The 20,283-nt window shown below is 36.5% G+C and overlaps 1 protein-coding gene and 1 long non-coding RNA gene across 5 annotated transcripts in view; one reads left to right on the top strand and one right to left on the bottom strand.

Moving 5' to 3' along the window:
* Nucleotides 1-801: 801 nt before the first annotated feature.
* Nucleotides 802-11,864, top strand: LOC135834494 (uncharacterized). 3 transcript variants are annotated; one of them, XR_010556684.1, is made up of 7 exons: nucleotides 802-1,219; nucleotides 1,333-1,495; nucleotides 1,577-1,838; nucleotides 1,938-2,166; nucleotides 4,932-5,193; nucleotides 5,306-5,481; nucleotides 8,009-11,864. It is a non-coding gene; the product is annotated as an uncharacterized LOC135834494 (long non-coding RNA). The 3 variants fall into 3 exon arrangements; XR_010556682.1 differs by having other exon boundaries at nucleotides 1,923-2,166; XR_010556683.1 differs by having other exon boundaries at nucleotides 803-1,219; nucleotides 1,949-2,166.
* Nucleotides 11,865-15,981: 4,117 nt separating this feature from the next.
* The window catches only part of LOC135834491 (tropomyosin alpha-1 chain-like), a 31,961-nt gene continuing 27,659 nt past the window's right edge, over nucleotides 15,982-20,283 (bottom strand). Inside the window, exons 4-7 of one of the 2 annotated variants that reach the window (XR_010556681.1) lie at nucleotides 17,321-18,205; nucleotides 17,009-17,204; nucleotides 16,783-16,853; nucleotides 15,982-16,292 (exon numbers count right to left, since the gene is read on the bottom strand). Coding sequence is in view for 1 of the 2 variants with exons in the window: in XM_065348381.1 (XP_065204453.1) it covers nucleotides 18,117-18,205 (89 nt within the window). In the remaining variant the exon portion in view is untranslated. Of the gene's footprint in view, nucleotides 16,293-16,782; nucleotides 16,854-17,008; nucleotides 17,205-17,320; nucleotides 18,206-20,283 lie in introns of those variants that run through there. The other variant, XM_065348381.1, reaches the window with a different exon arrangement.

The following is a 20,283-nucleotide window of genomic DNA, read 5'->3' as shown; positions in this document are numbered from 1 at the left end:
ATTGTTAGTGCCGGAAGAAGTGGTGTCGAAGGTATGGATTGTTCGTTGAACGTATTGGATGTAGATCAATACAAGATAAGATTTATTTTTAAAAAGATGATCGTTGAAATGTGGGATTTGAGAATATGAGTGTAAGAACTCCTTCGTTATCCGAAGTAGATAGATTTACTCATTTGAATCGAAGAAATCACTGAAGTATTTTAGTGTGAGTATTTTCCTTTGGATTTAGATCTCAGAGACAATTAAGAGTTTATTGTATTGAGGAATAATCTATTCAATGATCGATATTTCTTTAAAGAATGTGTTCTGGTGTTCTGGTGAAAAGACACTACCTATTCCGGCTTTGAGTAATGATGTTTGCTTCGAAAAAAACTCCGTTTTCCAGTCATCAAGAAAATAATGTAAGTACCTATATGTGATGAGTTTGGTCTCGAATGTACTCATCAACTTCAATAAATACTTGTTTCTTTCATTCTATTCAGAAATACCTCCGTAGATACGAGCTAAATCGTATGGAATTTGGATAGATTCATTGATTCATATTTCACGACAGAGTACATTTAACATTACTAAAACTCCCTGGAATATTTGCGTTTATTCACAAACATGTATTTGAATTGATGAAATATGTTTTGATGGATATTAATTATTCAATCGAAACTTCAACATCATTAAATTAAAATAATTAATTAATTAATTATAATTCCAACGACAGTCGACAGTTTCGATTTCGAATTCGAACATTGAAAAAATTTAATGCCACACTAGCGCTCCAACGGGTGTTTTGGTAAAAACGAGTAAAAACGAAACAACAACCAATGAGAAACGAGAAACATGCAAGAAACACATCACGTGACATTCCAATGGACTCCGCTGTGTTTGTTGCATCATTTTATTCATTTTTCTTTGGTCATTTGGCGGCCATTTGCATGAATCATTGGCGTCTCTTCGTCTTCTTTGGCCTTTTTGTTCAACATTGCGCCCATTTTTCGGTTAACGTGGTTTGAATTTACGTCTCGAGTTAAATGTTTCATTTGCGATGGTTTTTTGGTTACTTTTTGCGTTTTAAAGTTAATATTTTAATACTACGTGATGGACCGGAGGTAATTATGTAATATTCCACTCATAAGTGAGAATTATTTTCGTGTAATATGAATTAGGTATTATAAGTGTCGAATGCGGCATGGTTGAAATGCATGGCCATCGTTACATTGACATGGTGAGTACTTTCATTTATGTTGAAATGTGCAATATTTTATGGTCAATGTTACCTATGTAACGATATTTACGTAATATGTACGCCGAAAATTAATATTCCGTCGTATTGTGCAGTATAAAATGTAGAATCGTTACCATGCTTTGACCGGCCGGACGTCGTAGAGATATTAGACCTAAGCTGCTTCTGTGTTGAGATTCTTAAATCCGTATGACGATATGTAGAGCTATTACGATGAGTCGATGACATTACCGCACCGAAAAATGCTAAATATTACAGGTAACTATTACTTATTCAGTAGAGTATGTGGTGCTATTACAATCGTGCGTTGAATTATCACGATGTTGTGTGGTTTCTTAGAATGAATACAGTAATATTTTCGTTCCAAGAAGTCCCTCGAAGTATTCGTAGATTGAACCTGAACGTACTGAAACGCGCGCTGGAAATTACAGCTACAGCCCGATGTAAAATATTATACGTGACCGGACGCCGTAGAAATAAGGCCTAAGCTGCTTCGGTGTTGTGAATTGTGATTCCTAAAGCTGTACGACGATATAAAGTACTAATAGGTACCTTCGATGACGTTAGTCGTTATCGAACCGAAATATACAAAACAGTACAGGTAAATATTATTCAGTGTAGACCTATGTTCTATTATTACCTACACTCGTGTGTCGATTTATTACGATGTTGTGTGATTTTGTAGAATTAATATGATTAGGTATAATTTAGTGCCATGAAATCTCTCTGAAGTACTCGCACATTGAACGTCCTGAAACGTCGGAAACAGCAGCTTTTTACGCGAAGTGTATACTCATTACGATGAATGGTTTCGTAGAATAAATCGCTGACGATGTTGGGCTGAGAAATCTCTCGACGTATTTGCGTATTGAACGTCTTGAAACGCCGGAGACTGCAGAATACCGATGCAGTTCATCTCATTCTTTAAGGTACTATATCCTATTGAAATTCATGTTTGTTTAGCTTCGATTTAGATTATTTTGGTTCCTCTCAACGTACCTAGTGTCTTTGACTTTCCTGCTGGTTGGTTGTATTCCCTCTTCGTCGACAATCACTCGTAGTGATATGGACAGCTTCTCGTAGATTAGTTTGACTTCGATCATTGAAATGAATATGTTGCCAACAGCTTCGTAGATTACTTCAACTTCGCTCATTGTTGATAATGAATTTTGTTACGTATGTGTACCACCGGTGTTTGTGGTTGTTGGATTGCTTTAATTCAGAATTCTGTGTCTGTTCTTCGTTATTTAGCGTTGTACTGGTTTTGCGAATGTGTTTGCGTACCTATGTATGTGGTTTATTAATTTGTTTGTGCGTTTGTTTTGCGAATGTGTTTATGTACCTATGTAGGTATGCATATTATCAATTTATTTGTGTCATTGTGTGTTGTATTTTGAAGTCTCCCTCCCCTCTCCATGTATTGTATCTGTGTGCGAGTGTCTTCGATGCTCTCACTACCTATTCGAAATTCGAAATAGTGGTCTTGTATTATTTGAAAATAATTGTAACTCATTCGATTCTGACCATGTTGAAATCGATTCCGTGTACCTATTGTAATGTCGTAGTATATAGCTACCCTCATATTTACGTAGTAGGCTAATCGTTAACTTACGTGGCGCCGATCAAATAATTTAATTTAAATTTTTGTTAGATCAGCGATGTTTTATACTCGGTTCTAGGCTTTCTTGTTTTTGAATGGAATTTCCAGTTTTGATTCATCTTAGGTTAGTAGGTCCTATGCCCATCTTTTTTCTCGCACAGTTGAAAGTGTTTACGAATTCTGGATATTCAAGAGGCGCTATTGGTGTTCGATGATCGTTGCTTTTGAGATGGGTATGACGAAACTTTCGTTCGAAGTTGAAGCATTATGTTCGAAGTGCAGTGGTTGTCGATTTATGCTAATAATGGGAATATGTGGTTAGAAATTCGTCCATTCTGTTCGGTGAATTATTTATGTATGTTCTTGTCAATTCATGTTTGCCCATAGCCAGTATTATTGGCTACCTACCTACTTATTGTTACCTGTACTTATCGATTGTACCTCTGTAACTCGCTGACGACTAATTTATTGTTCTTTGTTTAGATTTTGATGTTTTTCTTTCGGTGTGAGCATTGCTAGTAGAATATGTTTAGTTACTGTGCAGAAGAGTTTTACAATTACGTGGACCGATCGGTGCCCCCTTCCCCTACTTACATAGGCTTTTTTTCATTATCGTGCGGGCTTTTGTGTTTAATCTTTGATGCTACACGATGTTTCGTGGAAATTTGATGCTTTTTTTTCATAGTAGGTACTTAATGGATTCGAGTTTCTTTTCGATGTTATTTAGCTACTAACAATAAGCGTTTACCTATGTTGAAATTTTCGTGTTTCCACTTTTCAAGTTTCTTTGTTTCGATTAGGTACCTACTCGATTGTTGATTGTTTGGTTGTCGGTAATTAGATTATAAGTTCAAATTCCGAATTGGATCGGTAGATATTTTAGTTACCTACAGCTGGTGGTATTAATTTGATTTTGGTTTTTACTTAATTTTTCGAGTTCGGTGAAAACAATCGCCAAGAATATAATTCCCTAATAGGTATCTACTCGTATTTTCGTGTGATTTTGTCTGTATACCTACCTATAGCCTATCTCGTATTCTCTTACGTAAATATTTAGTAATATTTTGTCAGTTTCTGGTAATTTTCGTAGGATTTTTCGTCGACTTGATTGTTGTTTGTTTGGGTCAATATTTTTTGTCATTTTTACGAAAATTGCTTTCTATTTTGTGATATTTAATTCATTTTAACTTTTTTTCGATATTTTGAACAGTTTACCAGATTTTGCTCGATTTTTATAATGTTACGCTTATTATTAGTCATTTTAAAGCATTTTCGTAAAATTGTAATCTACTTTCGCAAAATTGTGATCGATTTCGGTGATTTTTCGTCTTAGTTTTGAAATACCTGTCTCCCTGATGCGTCTTTGATCGAAATTTTGGTATTACGAGTAGTTCATCAATGTTCGGTAATTTTCAGAGATTTAGTAGATCGTTGCAAAATTTTGCTCTAATATTGTGAGACATTTCATCGTGTTGTTTGTATCTTTTCAAATGTTCTGTTGTCTTGTTGACAATGTGTTGAGTAGACGTTTTTCAGTTTTTCTTGATTTTACTGTAATTTTCATCAAGTTTTGGAATTTTTCATTGATTTTTTCTCTTCCAATTTTGCAGATTTCAAGATCACTTTGTAGAATTCGTAAAAGTCCACTTCCCGGTTCAATTTTTTTAGCTATTTTTGATTTTTCAATTTTCGCTTTTTCTTTCATAATTTTTTTTGTTGATATCTTGGACAGTTCACTAGATTTTGCTCGATTTTTGTGATGTTACGCTTATTATTACGAGTATTAGTCATTTTCAAGCATGGTCGTAAAATTAAAATCAACTTTCGCGAAATTGTGATCGATTTTGGTGATTTTTCCTCCTTCATACGTTTTGTGCAATTTTTGTTTAATTAAATTAAAGTTTGATGATATCAAGTTGGTTTTTGGAAAAAGTCATGCAATTTTTTGACTGATTTTACTCAAATTTGTTGACATCTCATATTTAATTTGTTTCAAGTGTTGCTTCGTTGCTTCTATGTCATTTTAAATAATTATGTTTTATGCAGTTCGCGATGTGATCACTAATTTGTTAATTTTCTTTGGCCATGTTTCAGGTATTTTACGCACTTGCTTGACAAACACGAAATTATGTCGAAAACGTGCTTACTTCACGAGTATGCTGTGTTCTTTTCTGAAGTTGATGATACACCGAGACAGATTGCCTTACATTCCTTCTAAACGTCACCGCGAGTCCTTGCACATCGGAAGTCTTAACTGAAGTGAACGATGAAAATACTCTTTGCTTGCTGCCGATCGTCTCCAAGCTGCCTTGAAGAGCCACACTGGGCAGAATTATTTCGATCTTCTTTACCTGCAGTAAGTTTTGCATTATAAGTTCGTCAACGAAGAATCAGTCTGACTAAGACATCTGAAAACTTCGACAGAAGTGTACGTAATAATTTTGTTGTGCTTTTGTTCATCTATGTAGATGTTGGCGTACTTGACTCGATGATGAAGTCCATGTGACCAAGCAGTTGTAAAATTTGCTCAGATTGTTTTCCGGATAGTTACTATGACTTGAAATTCTTCGAAGAATGCTGCGAGATTATACCTACCTACGAATCCTACGTTGCTGTGTGAAACATCGGCTGATCAGTTCAGATGGTTAGTTTTCTTGCAAGTTTTGTTTTAATGATGATCGCATTTTGAGAGCACTTTTCGAAAAGCAGTGTGCAGTGTGCTTGCCCTGTGCCGGTTGTGTTTTGTCTCAGACGTCGTACTGTTCTTTGAGAATGACGAGCACCTGTATTGTCCCACTTACTGCTCTATCGAGTGTATTTTTTATGCGGGGTTTTGCGAGCGATGTATTTTTTTTCCTAAATGATGCCTACTTGATAAAATTATTCTGATACGAGCATCTGAGTTTATTATCGCAACTACCTGACCAATGTTTATGAATTATTCTTCTCGTTGCTTGGTTCAAATTCAATAATCGAGAAAAAGCCGTTTTCGTGATTTTTTTTTTTCATTTTTCTATTTTCTTAAATTGAGCTTTGAGAATTTGGATGCATTATTTTTTATTTTTCTGAAATCATCGGTGTGCTATGTTCATTGATTGATATTGGTTGTTAGTTAGCCATTGAATTATTTCCCCCTCCCTCCCTCCCTACCCCTTACATGATAACTACACTGTGAAGTAATAATGAACCGTGCAAATTGTAGATATGTACTTCGCTTTTTTTTCCTATTCGATTCTTTCGGTCGCAGGATGTTAGTTCATCTCAAATTTTTTTTGTGATCGTGTGTTGTCCATCGAATTGGTTTTAAATTTTGATTTGTAAATTGTGCATCTAGTTTAAGAAAAAATTGTGTTTTTGGTTTTCTAGTTTTTCAGAAGTGTTGATTTCAAATTTCAATTTGCTTTTTTGGTACAAATTTATGGTGACCCAAACTGAGTTGTTTTTTCAGAAACACTCTTTTCGAAAACTTATCCGCCAACGCATTTCTGCTGCAAGCACCTCTGACCTCTGAGCAGTCTGAGCCCCAAATCATTGCATTTAACAAAATTAGTAAAATTGTTTGCTTGAATATTTTACCTATTGTGAGTTCGTGTTCAGTTTTTTTTTAGAGGTGCTATAAGAAGGCTAGTTTTCAACTTGCTGGTTTGATGTGATCTTCCAAGACACGACGATAAGCGGTTTGAATTTCGAAAAATTTGAATATATGTACGAGTGACCTAGAAGTTGTTTGATTTTCGAAAGTGCTGATTTTGAATTTCAACATATTATTTACTTATTTGATCCGAGTCCTATATTACTTATAGGAAGGTACTACTTTGGTACTCCTCAGATTTTTGTCAAGTTTGAAAATTTGTTTGTGTAACCTGTGTGTGTGTTTTTGGGGTTTCTGTGGTGTTGATGTGTAATTGAAGTGTCCGCTTGTCTTATATCAAGAGAGCCCCCCTCCCCCTCCCGCTATAAAATTCGATAGTTGCTGTGATCTTGCATTTGCTGGTTCTAGACATCGCAATTATTTGCCCCTCCTAATTCCAACCCCTCCCTCCCTCCCTCCCTCCCGAAAAAAATCGGCAATTCTTGTGTGATTTACGATTTGCTGGAGTTTTAGCTGATGTTGATTTCGAATTTTAGTTCTATCTATTCTTTAATTTGGTAGCAGCCTCTGAGACGCATTGTAGCCCCTTCAATATGCAAGTTAGACAAAAAAAATCATACTTGATAGGTAATTTCGTTAATTTTTCAAAGTACTACCGACCCCATTGGTCAGAACTCAGAATTGAATTTTGAAAATATCATGTATTTTTGCCCCTTCATTTTTCATAATAGGCAACTTGTTTATCTTGCGTTTTTTTTTACTCCTACTCGTTTATATTCATATCCGAAGTTTGTACCACCTCTCCCCGGACACCCAGTATGTATTTTGGGTAAATTCAAAATTTTCTGTGGGCAGGGGAGTGGAGTGGAGGAACATTTTTTGGCTTCGAAATTTTTTAATGGGTCTCGTATCGATCGCAGAATTTTTGAAGAAATCTGTGGTCTGTTAGGTGACGACTGAAGCTGCTCGTTTCAAATTTCAACTAAAAGTTTTTGTTTCTGATTTTCTGAAAATTCGAGAGAAATAGTGTGAACTATAGTTAGATGATACTACGTGAGTGTCACATTTTTTCCAAAAATTATCCAAAAGCCTCGTTTTCTTTGTGGTTTGAAGTTGCCAAATTTTTTTTTCATTATAATTTTCAAAAAATTGTGCTTTTTGCAAAGTTTCTCGAGTCTTGCATTTTGCCGATGCTCTGCCTTTTGTAGAAATGATTGTCGAAGTCTCGTTTCCTGCCGAAAGTAGCCAACAGCTAAAAACTGCTTAAAATTGTGTTTTTTTGCAATACCATTTTATTAGGTGGGGGAGGGGGTGATTTTTTTCTGTATAAAAATGCTTTGTTACGTTTTTATGGTTACTTGTGTTATTATTTTTTTTCAATTCATCAAGATTTACCCACTTTGAGAGTATTTTTAAAAAGCGTAAATTACTTAATTGAGTCAAGTACTGCTCTCGTGTACCCATCTGAGTAATAAACTCTGACGATGAATTGCGTTTTTGCATGTTCTAACAATAATTCTGCGTTTAGTTTTCGACAAAATGCTAAAAAATGGTATCATTTTTTTCTCGAATTTTTCAGATATTTCGTGCATGCGTCGTTGTTTGAATTCGCCGAATCCTTACGTATCCAAGCCCTGTATTCGTGAACTAACTTGAGAGAAACGTCAACGGTCGTCGATTTCGACGAACAACTGGAAGAACGAGTTGATTGTACCTGATTGCGCAGCCCACTTCTTCTCTAGATGTCACTTCATATCTACTGGATTTGCTACGGTGATACGAGCTCTATTATTGTTGACATTTATGCGATACTTGATGGCTTCCTGGTAGCATGCAAATGGTTTGAAACAATTGGAAATTTTTTTTCGATCGACACAACGTTTATATCCGAAATTACGTGAAAATAACTTCCGGTTACGTCCGATGAAAAACCATTGCTACTTAGCTTACGATTAATTTTCTGGGAATTCGATCGAATTGACCATCGTAACCCCGCCCCCCTGGCTTATTAGGCTTATTAGCTACTTTGAAGCAAGAATTTTGAGAAATTTTTACGATAGACGTCTCAAAAATTTCAATTTTTGGAATGAACTTGAAATATGTATTACGGAAATGGAAATGATTGAAAATATTATTTATTCAAGCTCTGCACTCGTGCATATTTGGAAGTACTTTGGTATCAATACCTTCGCGTGATGTTTTCTTTTTCAAAATAACGATATTTACTGAGATATGTATTGCGAATCGGTGTGCTTAGAAGACGAATCATAGTGAACCACCTACCATATATCGCACCATATTATTATGAAGTTTCTTTTTCGAGCTACGCGTCATCGTCATAGATTGATATTTATTGATACCTTATCATTAATGTATGTTTAGAAAATATTAATTTTAATGTTTTTCCCGTACCCCCCCCCCCCCACCCCCACGAGCCTATTTTTCTCGCTATTCGATATCTGTTCTACGAATTTGGATTTTTGTTCGCTAATAGTGGCATATACGAGTACCTACTTGACGGGATTTTGATTCCCTTTCCCCTGCCTTATTTTGATACTGGATTGCTTAATTGAAATTTTTGTTCGCCGATAGGTATCGGTGCACACTTGAGGGTATTTTGACCCCCCCCCCCTCCCACCCCATCATTGGAGGATATGATTTTGGATGTACCTGGACCTACTTACGAACATGCTTGATAGAAGTTTCAATTTTGATTCAACCTCCCTCCCTTCCTTCCCCATGTTTTGGGGATTTCATTTTTGATTTACGAATTAGAACTATCGCTCTCTGATGTTGATGCATGCTTGATGCAATTTTCAATTTTGATTCAACCTCTCCACCCCCCCCCCCCTCCCACACACTGTTTTGGAGATTTGATTTTGGATCTACGAATTTGAGCTCCCACTGTCTGATGTTGATACTTACATGGTTGATGGGATTTTCAATTTTGATTCAGCCCTCCTCCCCCCAACCATATTTTGGGGAGGGTTTGATTTTGGATTTACGAATTTGAATTCGCGCTCTCTGATACTAGTGTACAGAATTATGTTTTGAATTTTGATATCGTTATTGATTTTTCTTTGATGGCGTTTTGATTCAGTCCCCCCTCGCGATATTTTTTCATAATTGAATTTGATGCGGCCACACTTTTGATGCAATGTCTTTTCCCTTCCCCTACCCTATTGTATTCAGAATTTGATTTTTGATTTCTGATACGTCAGATTAATTCTTTGGTAGAGTTCCCCTCCGCCCTGTTCTTTTTTATGTTTTTTTTTTTTTTTTTTTTTTTTTTGATATTGATAGGTATCGTATTTAGGGAATTTTGAATCCTCCCCCCCCCCTTATTTTTTTCGGAATCGGATACTGAATCGGTGAATTTGAACTCCCATTCTCTCGTTTCATTCGTGATGAATAATTCGATTCGCGTAATTGAGTCTTCGTTGTTTTTTTTTTTGTTTAATTTTTTTTTTTTAATTCTCGCGATTTGATTGTACGTATTATTTGCTCGCGAAAATCAGCGTTCGTTGTTCGGTTTTTGATTTTGCGATCGTGATTCGGGGTTTCGGATGTGTTATTATTACAAAACCGGTTGCAGATCACAACAATTTTCGTCCAGGGGTGTGATGTTTGCCTGTAGCGCTGGTGGAGAGTGTATTTTCGCGAGCAGTCGAATGTTTTAGAGTGATGCGAGTGGTGCTAGTGGTGGTGTTCTGTAAGGGAATGCGGTTGTGGCTGGTCTTGTTAAGTTAATGTCCGTCCTTGCCTGTTAAGCGTCAACCCACAACCGTACTTTTTCCACTGTTTCGCGTCAACGTGGCGGCGTGATCCCTTGAAAATTTTTTGCTTTCTGATAGCATGGCGCCTACCTTAGCCATTTACGTAGTTCTGCATTCGCGAATCCACGTACGTACTCGCGCGGCGTACGTGGAGTTCACTGTTTTCGGCCGGTACGGAGCCGATCAGCTGGATTTCATGCAGCATCTACAACCGAAGTAAGTCGAAACGCATCCACGGTTCACGGGCTCTCGCTCAGGTTCCGTCATGATGGTCATCAAAGCCGTATGGAGCAGGGAGAGCGTCATTCGGCGACTTGTCTGCTACCGTGCTTCGGCACAGCGGCCTGCTCAAAGGTGACGTAGACCCCTGGCTCACCCCTGCGACGCTCAGTGGGGTCGTCATTACGGCGGCTTCGACTGTATATCCAAGTCACAATAAGGGGTTGTCATAAGAGGTTATGACTCATACGGTGGAAACGTTTGCGTTCCATCTAGTGGTGCGAGCCGTTGGCCTATGACCAGCTCAATCTGCGAACCTTAGTTGCGGGCTGATAAAGATGTGAGCGGGGATGGTTAATGTCAGCCTATCCTGCGTACGATATTGCCATTTGCCCGCCGTCTACGATCAGTCCTGCCTTCATCTGGATCCCCAGAGAATCGTCTCTCCGATCCAACCCCACGCAGTAAGTGGTGCACTCTAGGTTTTTGCATCATTTACTCGCGTGAGAGTGAGGTTTTTGAGAGAGAGAAATGTCAAAGGCTGACCTGGTTTTGTTGCTTCGGTCAACTTGCCAGGCAGGTGAGCGTGCGTGAAAAGGTGTATGGTGATCTGGACTGCGTACGATGTTTGGTTGAATTTGCTTGAAATTTCGATGGAAAATCTTTTAATTCGGATGATGATTTGTGGAAATTTTCGGTTGAACTTCGATATTTTGAAAATGGTTGAAGTTGTGGAGTATTTGATCGCGTTGAAATGTAAATGTGTAATCGAACGTGTTATTTTTTTTTTGAAAAAACGAAAGGTGATAGGTTGGTAGTTGTTTTGAAATACGAGTTGCAATATTCGAGAATTTCGTCACATTGGAATGAAAAACGTCGTTGAAAATGTCGAAATTTCGTAATTCGAGTACATTCGCGATGATACGATGCAGGAAAGAGTAAAGATTTGGTTTTAAAATGGGTTACAAACGTGTATTTATTTGAAAAATCAGTTTTCGTACGTGCTACTCGAGTGCAAAAATATTGAAAGAATACCGATTATAATAACCCTCCCTCCCAACTACGTACTTCCAAATCGTCATTTTTCAAGTATCGAATTTGTTTTAAGTGTAATTGTTGATACTATTATGTTTGTTTTCAAGAATACGTTTGTTATTTTTGTTTTGTTACCTATGATTGTTTATTCGGCGTTCTATGCTGTGTATTGTATTGTATTGTATTGTATTATTAATTAAGTGCAATTTAATTGTAAAGATCGATGAAGGTTTTTCACGTCGAGCGGCCGGCGTGTTTTTTTTTAGCCCAGCCCAGATCGATCTATTGTAATGCCAACGTGAAATATTGTTGGTATTTTTTTTCTTTGCCGCTGTTTTTTGATTTTTGGTTGTGTGGTGTTTGGTTTTATTGATGATGGTTTTTTTACAGCGAATTCATCCACGATACGATGGAATTATTGGTAATGATCGAGAAGCCAACTCTGCAATATGATTATGATGAATTTGATTGAATTGAGAAAAACATGGATACATGTACGAATATTTTAGGGCCTTATTGAGCAAGACCCTCATTACACCGCATTCGAAAAGTGGTCTGAAAGTTGGTATCGCTGAAATTATTCGGAGCATTGCTTTCTTATAGGCCCAATTTCGAAAAAAATGATCGAGAAACACGTTATGATGCAAAATTGTGTTTGAACCGGCGAGTTGGTACACTGACTGAATTGAAAAATTGTGATTTTGAACTCGGCGGCTCCGGTTTTCGACAAAATTAACGTTTTTTAAATTCGGGAGGTCTTCAAAACGGGAAAATATCCGAAGGTGTCGAAGAAGTTGCCTACTCTCGACTCGCAAGGCAAAAACTAGATTCAAAACGTGGCGTTTTTACTTCGTATTTCAACACGATTTTTGATGTTACACTGCGTTTAAACCGGTATGTTGGCGTCCCTGGCTGAATAAGATGCTAAATTAGTACTCCGCGGCTCCGATTGGTCTGAGTTGATCCAAATTCGCCGATTTTTAAGCCTGGTATGCCGTTAAAATACCGGTAAATGTGAAAATATTTCATGGTGTCGAAAAGGTTGCCTACTCTCAAGGCAGAAAATTAATTCGAAACTCGGCGTTTTTACTATTTTATAAGGAAATCGAACAAGAAACGAAATTTTAATATTAAACTGCGCCTACACCGGTAAGTTGGTATTCCTGACTGAATACGATGCTGAATTTGAACTTTGCGGCTCTGATTTTCCCCTTTTTCTTATGTACAGAAGGCCTTTATAATACAGGAAAATGTGAAAATAATTGATCATGTCAAAGAAGTTGCCTACTCGCAAGGCAGAAAATCAACTCAAAACGTGGCGTTTTTACTACTTCGAAGAAAAACTTGATTGAAAAACACGATTTTGATGTGAAATTATGCTTAACCCGGTAAGTTGGTACCTTTGACTGAGTTAAATTGTAAATTTGAGCTCAACACCCACAATCACATTTTTTTTCGCATTTGTAAGGCCTTTGGAATGGAAGAAACAAGGAAAATATTGAAATATGTTAAAGAAGTTGCCTACTCTCAAGGCGCAAAAATCACTCGAAACGTGGGGTTTTTCGACAAATAATATTATTTTCAGAATAGAAAGCGGTTTTTACCTTTCAACCAAGGGAGTTCGCACCCCTGGTTGAAATTAATATGTAGTAAATTTGGACTGCACGGACTCGATTTCCCCCCCCCCCCCCGACCCACTTTTTTATGCTCGTAAAGGGGTTAAAAATGGAGGAAAACTCGAATTCATTTGAACCTGTCAAAAAAAGTTGCCTACTCTCAAGGCAGAAAAATAATTCGAAACGTGGAGTTCAGCGAATATATTTCTTTTTAAATGCAAAACACCCTCAACTTTTTAATGCAGGAAATTTACACTCCTGGTTGAAATGAATAGTAAATTCGGACTGCACGGACTCGATTTACCTCCCCCCCTCCTCTGACACACTTTTTTTATGCTCGTAAAGCGGTTAAAAATGGAGAAAACCTCGAATTCATTTGAACGCGTCGAAAAAGTTGCCTACTCTCAAGGCAGAAAAATAATTCGAAACGTGGAGTTTTTCAACGAATATCTATGTTTCTTTTTAAATGCAAAGCAGCCTCAACTTTTTAATGCAGGAAATTGGCACCCCTGGTTGGAATTAATTGTAATTTCGAACTCCACCGACTCGATTTACCCCCGATACACGTTTTTTATGCTCGTAAATGGCTTAAAAATGGAGAAAAACGCGAATTCATTTGAACGTGTTGAAGAAGTTGCCTACTCTCAAGGCAGAAAAATAATTCGAAACGTGGAGTTTTTCAACGGATATGTTTTTTTTTTTAATGAAGGAAATTGGCCCCCCCTGGTTGAAATCAATTGTAAATGCGGACTGCACGGACTCGATTTACCTCCCTCCCCCCTCTGACACACTTTTTTATGCTCGTAACGAGGTTGAAAATGGAGAAAACCTCGAATTCATTTGAACGTGTCGAAAAAGTTGCCTATTCTCAAGGCAGAAAAATAATTCGAAACGTGGAGTTTTTGGACGAATATGTTTCTTTTTAAATGCAAAGCGGTTTTCACTTTTTAATGCAGGAAATTGGCACTTCTGGTTGAAATTAGTTGTAAATTCGAACTCCACCGACTCGATTTACCCCCGATGCACGTTTTTTATGCTCTTAAAGGGGTGAAAAATGGAGAAAAACTCGAATTCACTTGAACGTGTTGAAGAAGTTGCCTACTCTCAAGGCAGAAAAATAATTCAAACGTGGAGTTTTTCAACCAATATGAGTCAAGGAAGCTGAAATATGGGATATATGTACCCTATTTTCGACATGCCAAATCGATGGGAAACGGTTGCAACATGTTTTGAGCAGTTCTGAAGCCTCCAGCAGATTTTTGAATCTCGAAATTCCCACAAAACTCCATCAAATTGGAGTTGTAAATCTAAAATTTATTCTAAAAACAAATTTCAATACGCTACGAAGTACTGCAGGTGAATTTCAAGTCGTTTTGGATCCTCCAGCGACTTTTTGAAAATTCCTGAAGCCTCCAGCAGATTTTTGAAACTTTAAATTTTCACAAAATTTCATGAAATGGAGATGGAAAGCTGAAATTTACTCTACACTCCAATTTTAACACCCTATGAAGACGACTTCAGGTGGGTTCAAGTAATTTTAGGGCCTCCAGGGACTTTCTTTGAAAATTACTGGAGGCTCCAGCAGATTTTTGAATCTTTAAATTTTCACAAAATTTCATCAAATGGAGATGAAAAGCTGAAATTTACCTTACACTCCAATTTTAACACCCTCTGAAGACGACTTTAGGTGAGTTCAAGTCATTTTAGGGCCTCCAGAGACTTTTTTGAAAATTACTGGAGCCTCCTGTAGATTTTCGAAACTTGAAATTTCCCCAACATTAATTTACATATCAAATGGAATTGGCAAGCTGAAATTTACTTCGCAGACTACATGGTGGTTTCAAAATATGGTTTTGAAGCTTCGAGCTACTTTTATAGGAAATTTCAATTTTCCAAAAAACGTCATACAACCTTTCAAAAAGTTGCTGGAGGCTACAAAACGACTTGAAATTCACCAACAGTCAACTTCGTAGCGTATTGAAATTAGTTTGCAGAATGAATTTTGACTCTCCATCTTAGTTTGATGAAATTTTGGTGAAATTTCAAGTTTCAAAAATCTACTGGAGGCTCCAGTAATTTTCAAAAAATCATTGGAGGCTCTAAAAGACTTTAAATTTACCAGAAGTCGTTTTCAGAGGGTGTTAAAATTGGAGTGTAGAGTAAATTTCAGCTTCCCATCTCCATTTCATGAAATTTTGTGAAAATTTAAAGTTTCAAAAATCTGCTGGAGGCTTCAAGAATTTTCAAAAAGTCGCTGGAGGATCCAAAACGACTTGAAATTCACCTGCAGTACTTCGTAGCTTATTGAAATTAGTTTTTAGAATACATTTTAAATTTACAACTCCAATTTGATGGAGTTTTGTGGGAATTTTGAGATTCAAAAATCTGCTGGAGGCTCCAGAACTGCTCAAAACGGGTTGAAACCGTTTCCAATCGATTTGGCATGTGGAGAATAAGGTATATCCCAAATTTCAGCTTTCTTGGTCAATTTGGTAAAATTTTGATTTTTTCCCTCATTTTTGGCCTAAATTTGATTTTCAAAAATTCACCAAAAATCGAAAAACCCACTTTAGCACTTGAAATTTTGACAGGTGATAAATTTTTGCATGATCTTTCGATCTACCATTGTAAGGTTTGAAAAAGTTCGTGCAAGTCCTATGTTAAAACGCAAAATCTGCGATTTCGGCTGACCTGTCAATCAAAATGGCCGCCATTTTGTAAGTAAGGTCAACTTTTTTTTCGGCAAGTTTGCTTTAAAATGTTCCTTAGTATGTCTCCTTTAAGAAAAAAGTTGTCCCGGAGGATCGGCGGGGGGGGGTGCAATTACTCCTATTGTCATATGCCGGACTAAATGATCATATTCTTATAAGTGAAATCGTAGTTTTTAAATGAAAAATAATTATCAATTACATATATCAGGACTTGAAGTGGTTTTGACTTTTGACCAATTCAATATGTTACAAGACTGAGATTTTGACACCAAAATCATGATCTTATTTCGAATTCAAACAATTGAAACAATACAGTAAACAAAATATTACATAATTGATATTGAAAAAAAATCAATCAATCTTCCAAAAATTCTGTCAACATCTTGAATGCATTGCGGTGATTAGGATCTTGACGTTATGACGTTGATGTAAGTAGTTTTAGTTGTTGATGTTGCTGCTAGAGGAAAAGTCCATTTCAGCTGGATCCATGTCCGTTGCAAACGAGCCTAGAATCACACGAGGAGTATTAATAAAATTATAGTAAATTGGAAAAAAAAAATGAGCCACTAGAAATCAGCAGAAGGACACGACAAGCTCAAATCGAAAAAATGAAAAGATAATCAAACTCAGCGACCTCGAATCACATTTTAATAATGTTTCAAATATGGAACGAGGGAGCTGGAGGGGTACAGAAACGTAAAATGTAGATATAACCTTACAATTATGCAACTTCTTCAAAATGCAATATTCTTCTCAAATTTTTCATCCATTTTATCAACTTTTGGCGATGTTCAATTGTTTTTATATCATTTTAACAAGTTTCAAGGTTGTTTTGCGCAATTTTTGCAACTTGAGTCAAAATTTCATCAATTTTTTAGGAGGTCAGTTTAGCAAATTTTTTCATATTTTTTTGTAATTTTGACAAATTATCGCGAAATTTTAAGAATACTTACTCGATTAAATTTAAATTCAAATTTCGAAAATCATTAAACTTACCAGACTATTTTTTTATACTTTTAGATTGAGTTAAGCCGCTAAAGCGCGTAAATCGTTTTGTGGGACGAGAGCTGAAACATCATAATGAGTAGGTCATTAAGACATATTGTAGTTATACCCCATAAGTAATACGGTGATTTATCTTCTACACAGTAAGCATTCAAAGTAGACCGTTTTTAATCGTACTAAAACTAAACACCAATAGCTGAAAAAATAATCATCATACTTGAATCCACGTAACTGGCGCTGTCTTTCTACTGCCCTTTGCAACCTTTCTACTGTCCTTTGCTCTATTTCTGCTACCTTTTGCTCCCTTTCTACTGCCTTTTGCAGCATCACTACTGCCATTTTTTCCCTTCCCTTCAGTGTTAACTTTGGATCGAGATCAGCTGATGCATCGTTCTCCGCAGTAATATGGTGCACTATAATAATATGTAACCATTTAATTTAATAAAACTTGTCTCAGACTATCGATTAATATTTAAAAAGTACAAATAACTACCTACTCATAAAATAGTAGAAATTTTTTATCACTTACCAATGAATGCTGAAATCGCTACAATTAAAACCACAATCGCCGAAATTCTCCTATAGCTGTTCTTTGAAAACATTTTTTATTAGGTGGCGATTTGATTTTAAAACTCGGTAAGTATCAATGTTCTTTAAAAAAAAAAAATACTACAAACTTGCCCTTTTACAAGCGGATTAAATTAGAAATCGTAACTTAACATGAGACATAGGGCAAAGTATGTAGATAGTAGCTTAAAATTGAATTCAATATTCTTCACTATAGAGAAAATATTCCGGCAAGAGAATTTGGTAATATCTGTTGGTAGATTAGATAGACTTATCAACTAGGTACCTATCTGATTGAAAAAAAAAATCAATGTGTAGTGTATGTACTAGTCACCTAAATCGATCAGAAAAAATTATAATCACCCGCCTTCAAATTGGTCATGCCAAATTAACCCATAACCATTTATATACCAAAGCTCCTAAACCCACCAGTCAATTCTGTAATTCTGAAATAATCTCCACTCAACACCATCTATTCTATTGTCCCTCCCTCAAAACAAAACGCCAATCCTTAAACATTTCAGACCTCAACCCTACAATTCCTGACAATATCAAACAGATGGAAAACATTCTTAAATTCATTGATCCATTCGACTTTTGACCAATTATTCGATATCTTACATTGAGATTTTGATAACAAAACATGATTTTATTTTGATTTAAACAATTAAAACAACACAGCAAACAAAATTTTACATAATGAATATTGAAAAAAAAAATCAATCTTCCAAAAACTCTGTCAACATCTTAAATTTATTTCAGTAATTAATGTTGACGTTGTTGTTGTATTCCTCTAGCAGCGAGGAAAAGTTCATTTCAGCTGGATCCTTGTCGGTTGCAAACGAGCCTAGAATTACATGAGGAGTATTAATAAAGCATTATAGCCCGGCATATATGACAATACGAGTAATTGCATCTCCCCCCCCCCCCCCCGAGGATCCTCCAGGACGACTTTTTTCTTAAAGGGAACATCCTAAGGAACATTTTAAAGCAAACTTGCCCAAAAAAAAGTTGGCCTTACTTACAAAATGGCGGCCATTTTGATTGACAGGTCAGCCGAAATCGCAGATTTCGCGTTTCAACGTAGGACTTGCACGAAATTTTTCAAACTTTACAAAGGTAGATCGAAAGATCATGCAAAAATTTATCACCTGTCAAAATTTCAAGAGCTAAAGTGCGTTTTTCGATTTTTGGTGAATTTTTGAAAATCAAATTTAGGCCAAAAATGAGGGGAAAAAATCAAAATTTTACCAAATTGACCAAGAAAGCTGAAATTTGGGATATACCCTATTTTCGACATGCCAAATCGATTGGAAACGGTTTCAACCCGTTTTGAGCAGTTCTGGAGCCTCCAGCAGATTTTTGAATCTCGAAACTCCCACAAAACTCCATCAAATTGGAGTTGAAGGGTTCCTTTCCAAGTCGGCCTAAGTCCATTTTTTTCGTTTCGAGAAAAACACAAATAAGTGTTTTTCTCGCCCTTCCGCTTCAATAATAAATTATGTGATTATATGGTTGTGAAGCTTGATCTTTCTGCTTTAAAGTACCGTATTGGTATTTTTTTAATTTTGCGTATTTTCAGCTCCAGAGCGCGTCAAACAGTCAGAAAAAGTGGACTTAGGCCCATTTGGAATTATCTGATGTTAAAAATTTCGAAAAAGAGCTGAAAAACGCGTTTTTTCGAAAAAAAATTTCACGAATCATTAATTTAATGCATTTCTGAAACAATTTCATTCGAAGCACCTTCAAATTTCGTCTCTCGAAAATCGTTGAAAAACTTGAAAAAAAAACCGGCACAACCGCACTTGTATACAAATTCTTAAAAAATGTATGATTTAGGCCACTTTGGAATAATCAGCTGTTTTTTCGAGCCGGCAAAACAGCGCTCCTGAGCGAAAAAAGTAACGCCAGGTGTTGGGACAAGGTGATAAAGGTGTTAACCGACCTGTACCAGCAGATGGCGCTGCTAACTCAAAAATGATAAAAATGGACTTAGGCCGACTTGGAAAGGAACCCTTCAGTTGTAAATCTAAAATTTATTCTAAAAACTAATTTCAATACGCTACGAAGTACTGCAGGTGAATTTCAAGTCGTTCTGGATCCTCCAGCGACTTTTTGAAAATTCCTGAAGCCTCCAGCAGATTTTTGAAACATCAAATTTTCACAAAATTTCATCAAATGGAGAGGGAAAGCTGAAATTTACTCTACACTCCAATTTTAACACCCTCTGAAGACGACTTCAGGTGTGGCCAAGTCATTCTAGAGCCTCCGGCGACTTTTTTGAAAATTACTAGAGCCTCCAGCAGATGCTTAAAACTTCAAATTTTCACAAAATTTCATCAAACTGAGATGGAGAGTCGAAATTCATTCTGCAAACTAATTTCAATACGCTACGAAGTTGACTGCTGGTGGATTTCAAGTGGTTTTGGAGCCTCCAGCGGCTTTTTAAAAGGTTGTATGGCGTTTTTTTGGAAAATTGAAATTTCCTAAAAGTTGCTGGAAGCTTCAAAACCATTTGAAACCACCATGTAGTCTGCGAAGTAAATTTCAGATTGCCAACTCCATTTGATAAATTATTGATGGGGTAATTTCAAGATTCAAAAATCTAGTGGAGGGTCCAGTAATTTTCAAAAAAGTCGCTGGAGGCTCTAAAATGACACGAACCCACCTCAAGTCGTCTTTAGAGGGTGTTAAAATTGTAGTATAGAGTAAATTTCAGCTTTCCATCTCCATTTGATGAGAATTTGCGAAAATTTAAAGTTTCAAACACCTGCTGGAGGCTCCAGTAATTTTCAAAAAAGTCGCTGGAGGCTCTAAAATGACTTGAACCCACCTGAAGTCGTCTTCAGAGGGTGTTAAAATTAGTTTGCAAAATGAATTTCAGCTTTCTATCTCCATTTGATGAAATTTTGTGGGAATTTCGAG

This window comes from Planococcus citri, chromosome 2 (genome assembly GCF_950023065.1).
Source record: "Planococcus citri chromosome 2, ihPlaCitr1.1, whole genome shotgun sequence".
In the NCBI taxonomy this organism is placed as follows: domain Eukaryota; kingdom Metazoa; phylum Arthropoda; class Insecta; order Hemiptera; family Pseudococcidae; genus Planococcus; species Planococcus citri.
This window is presented reverse-complemented; position numbering and strand designations above follow the sequence as displayed.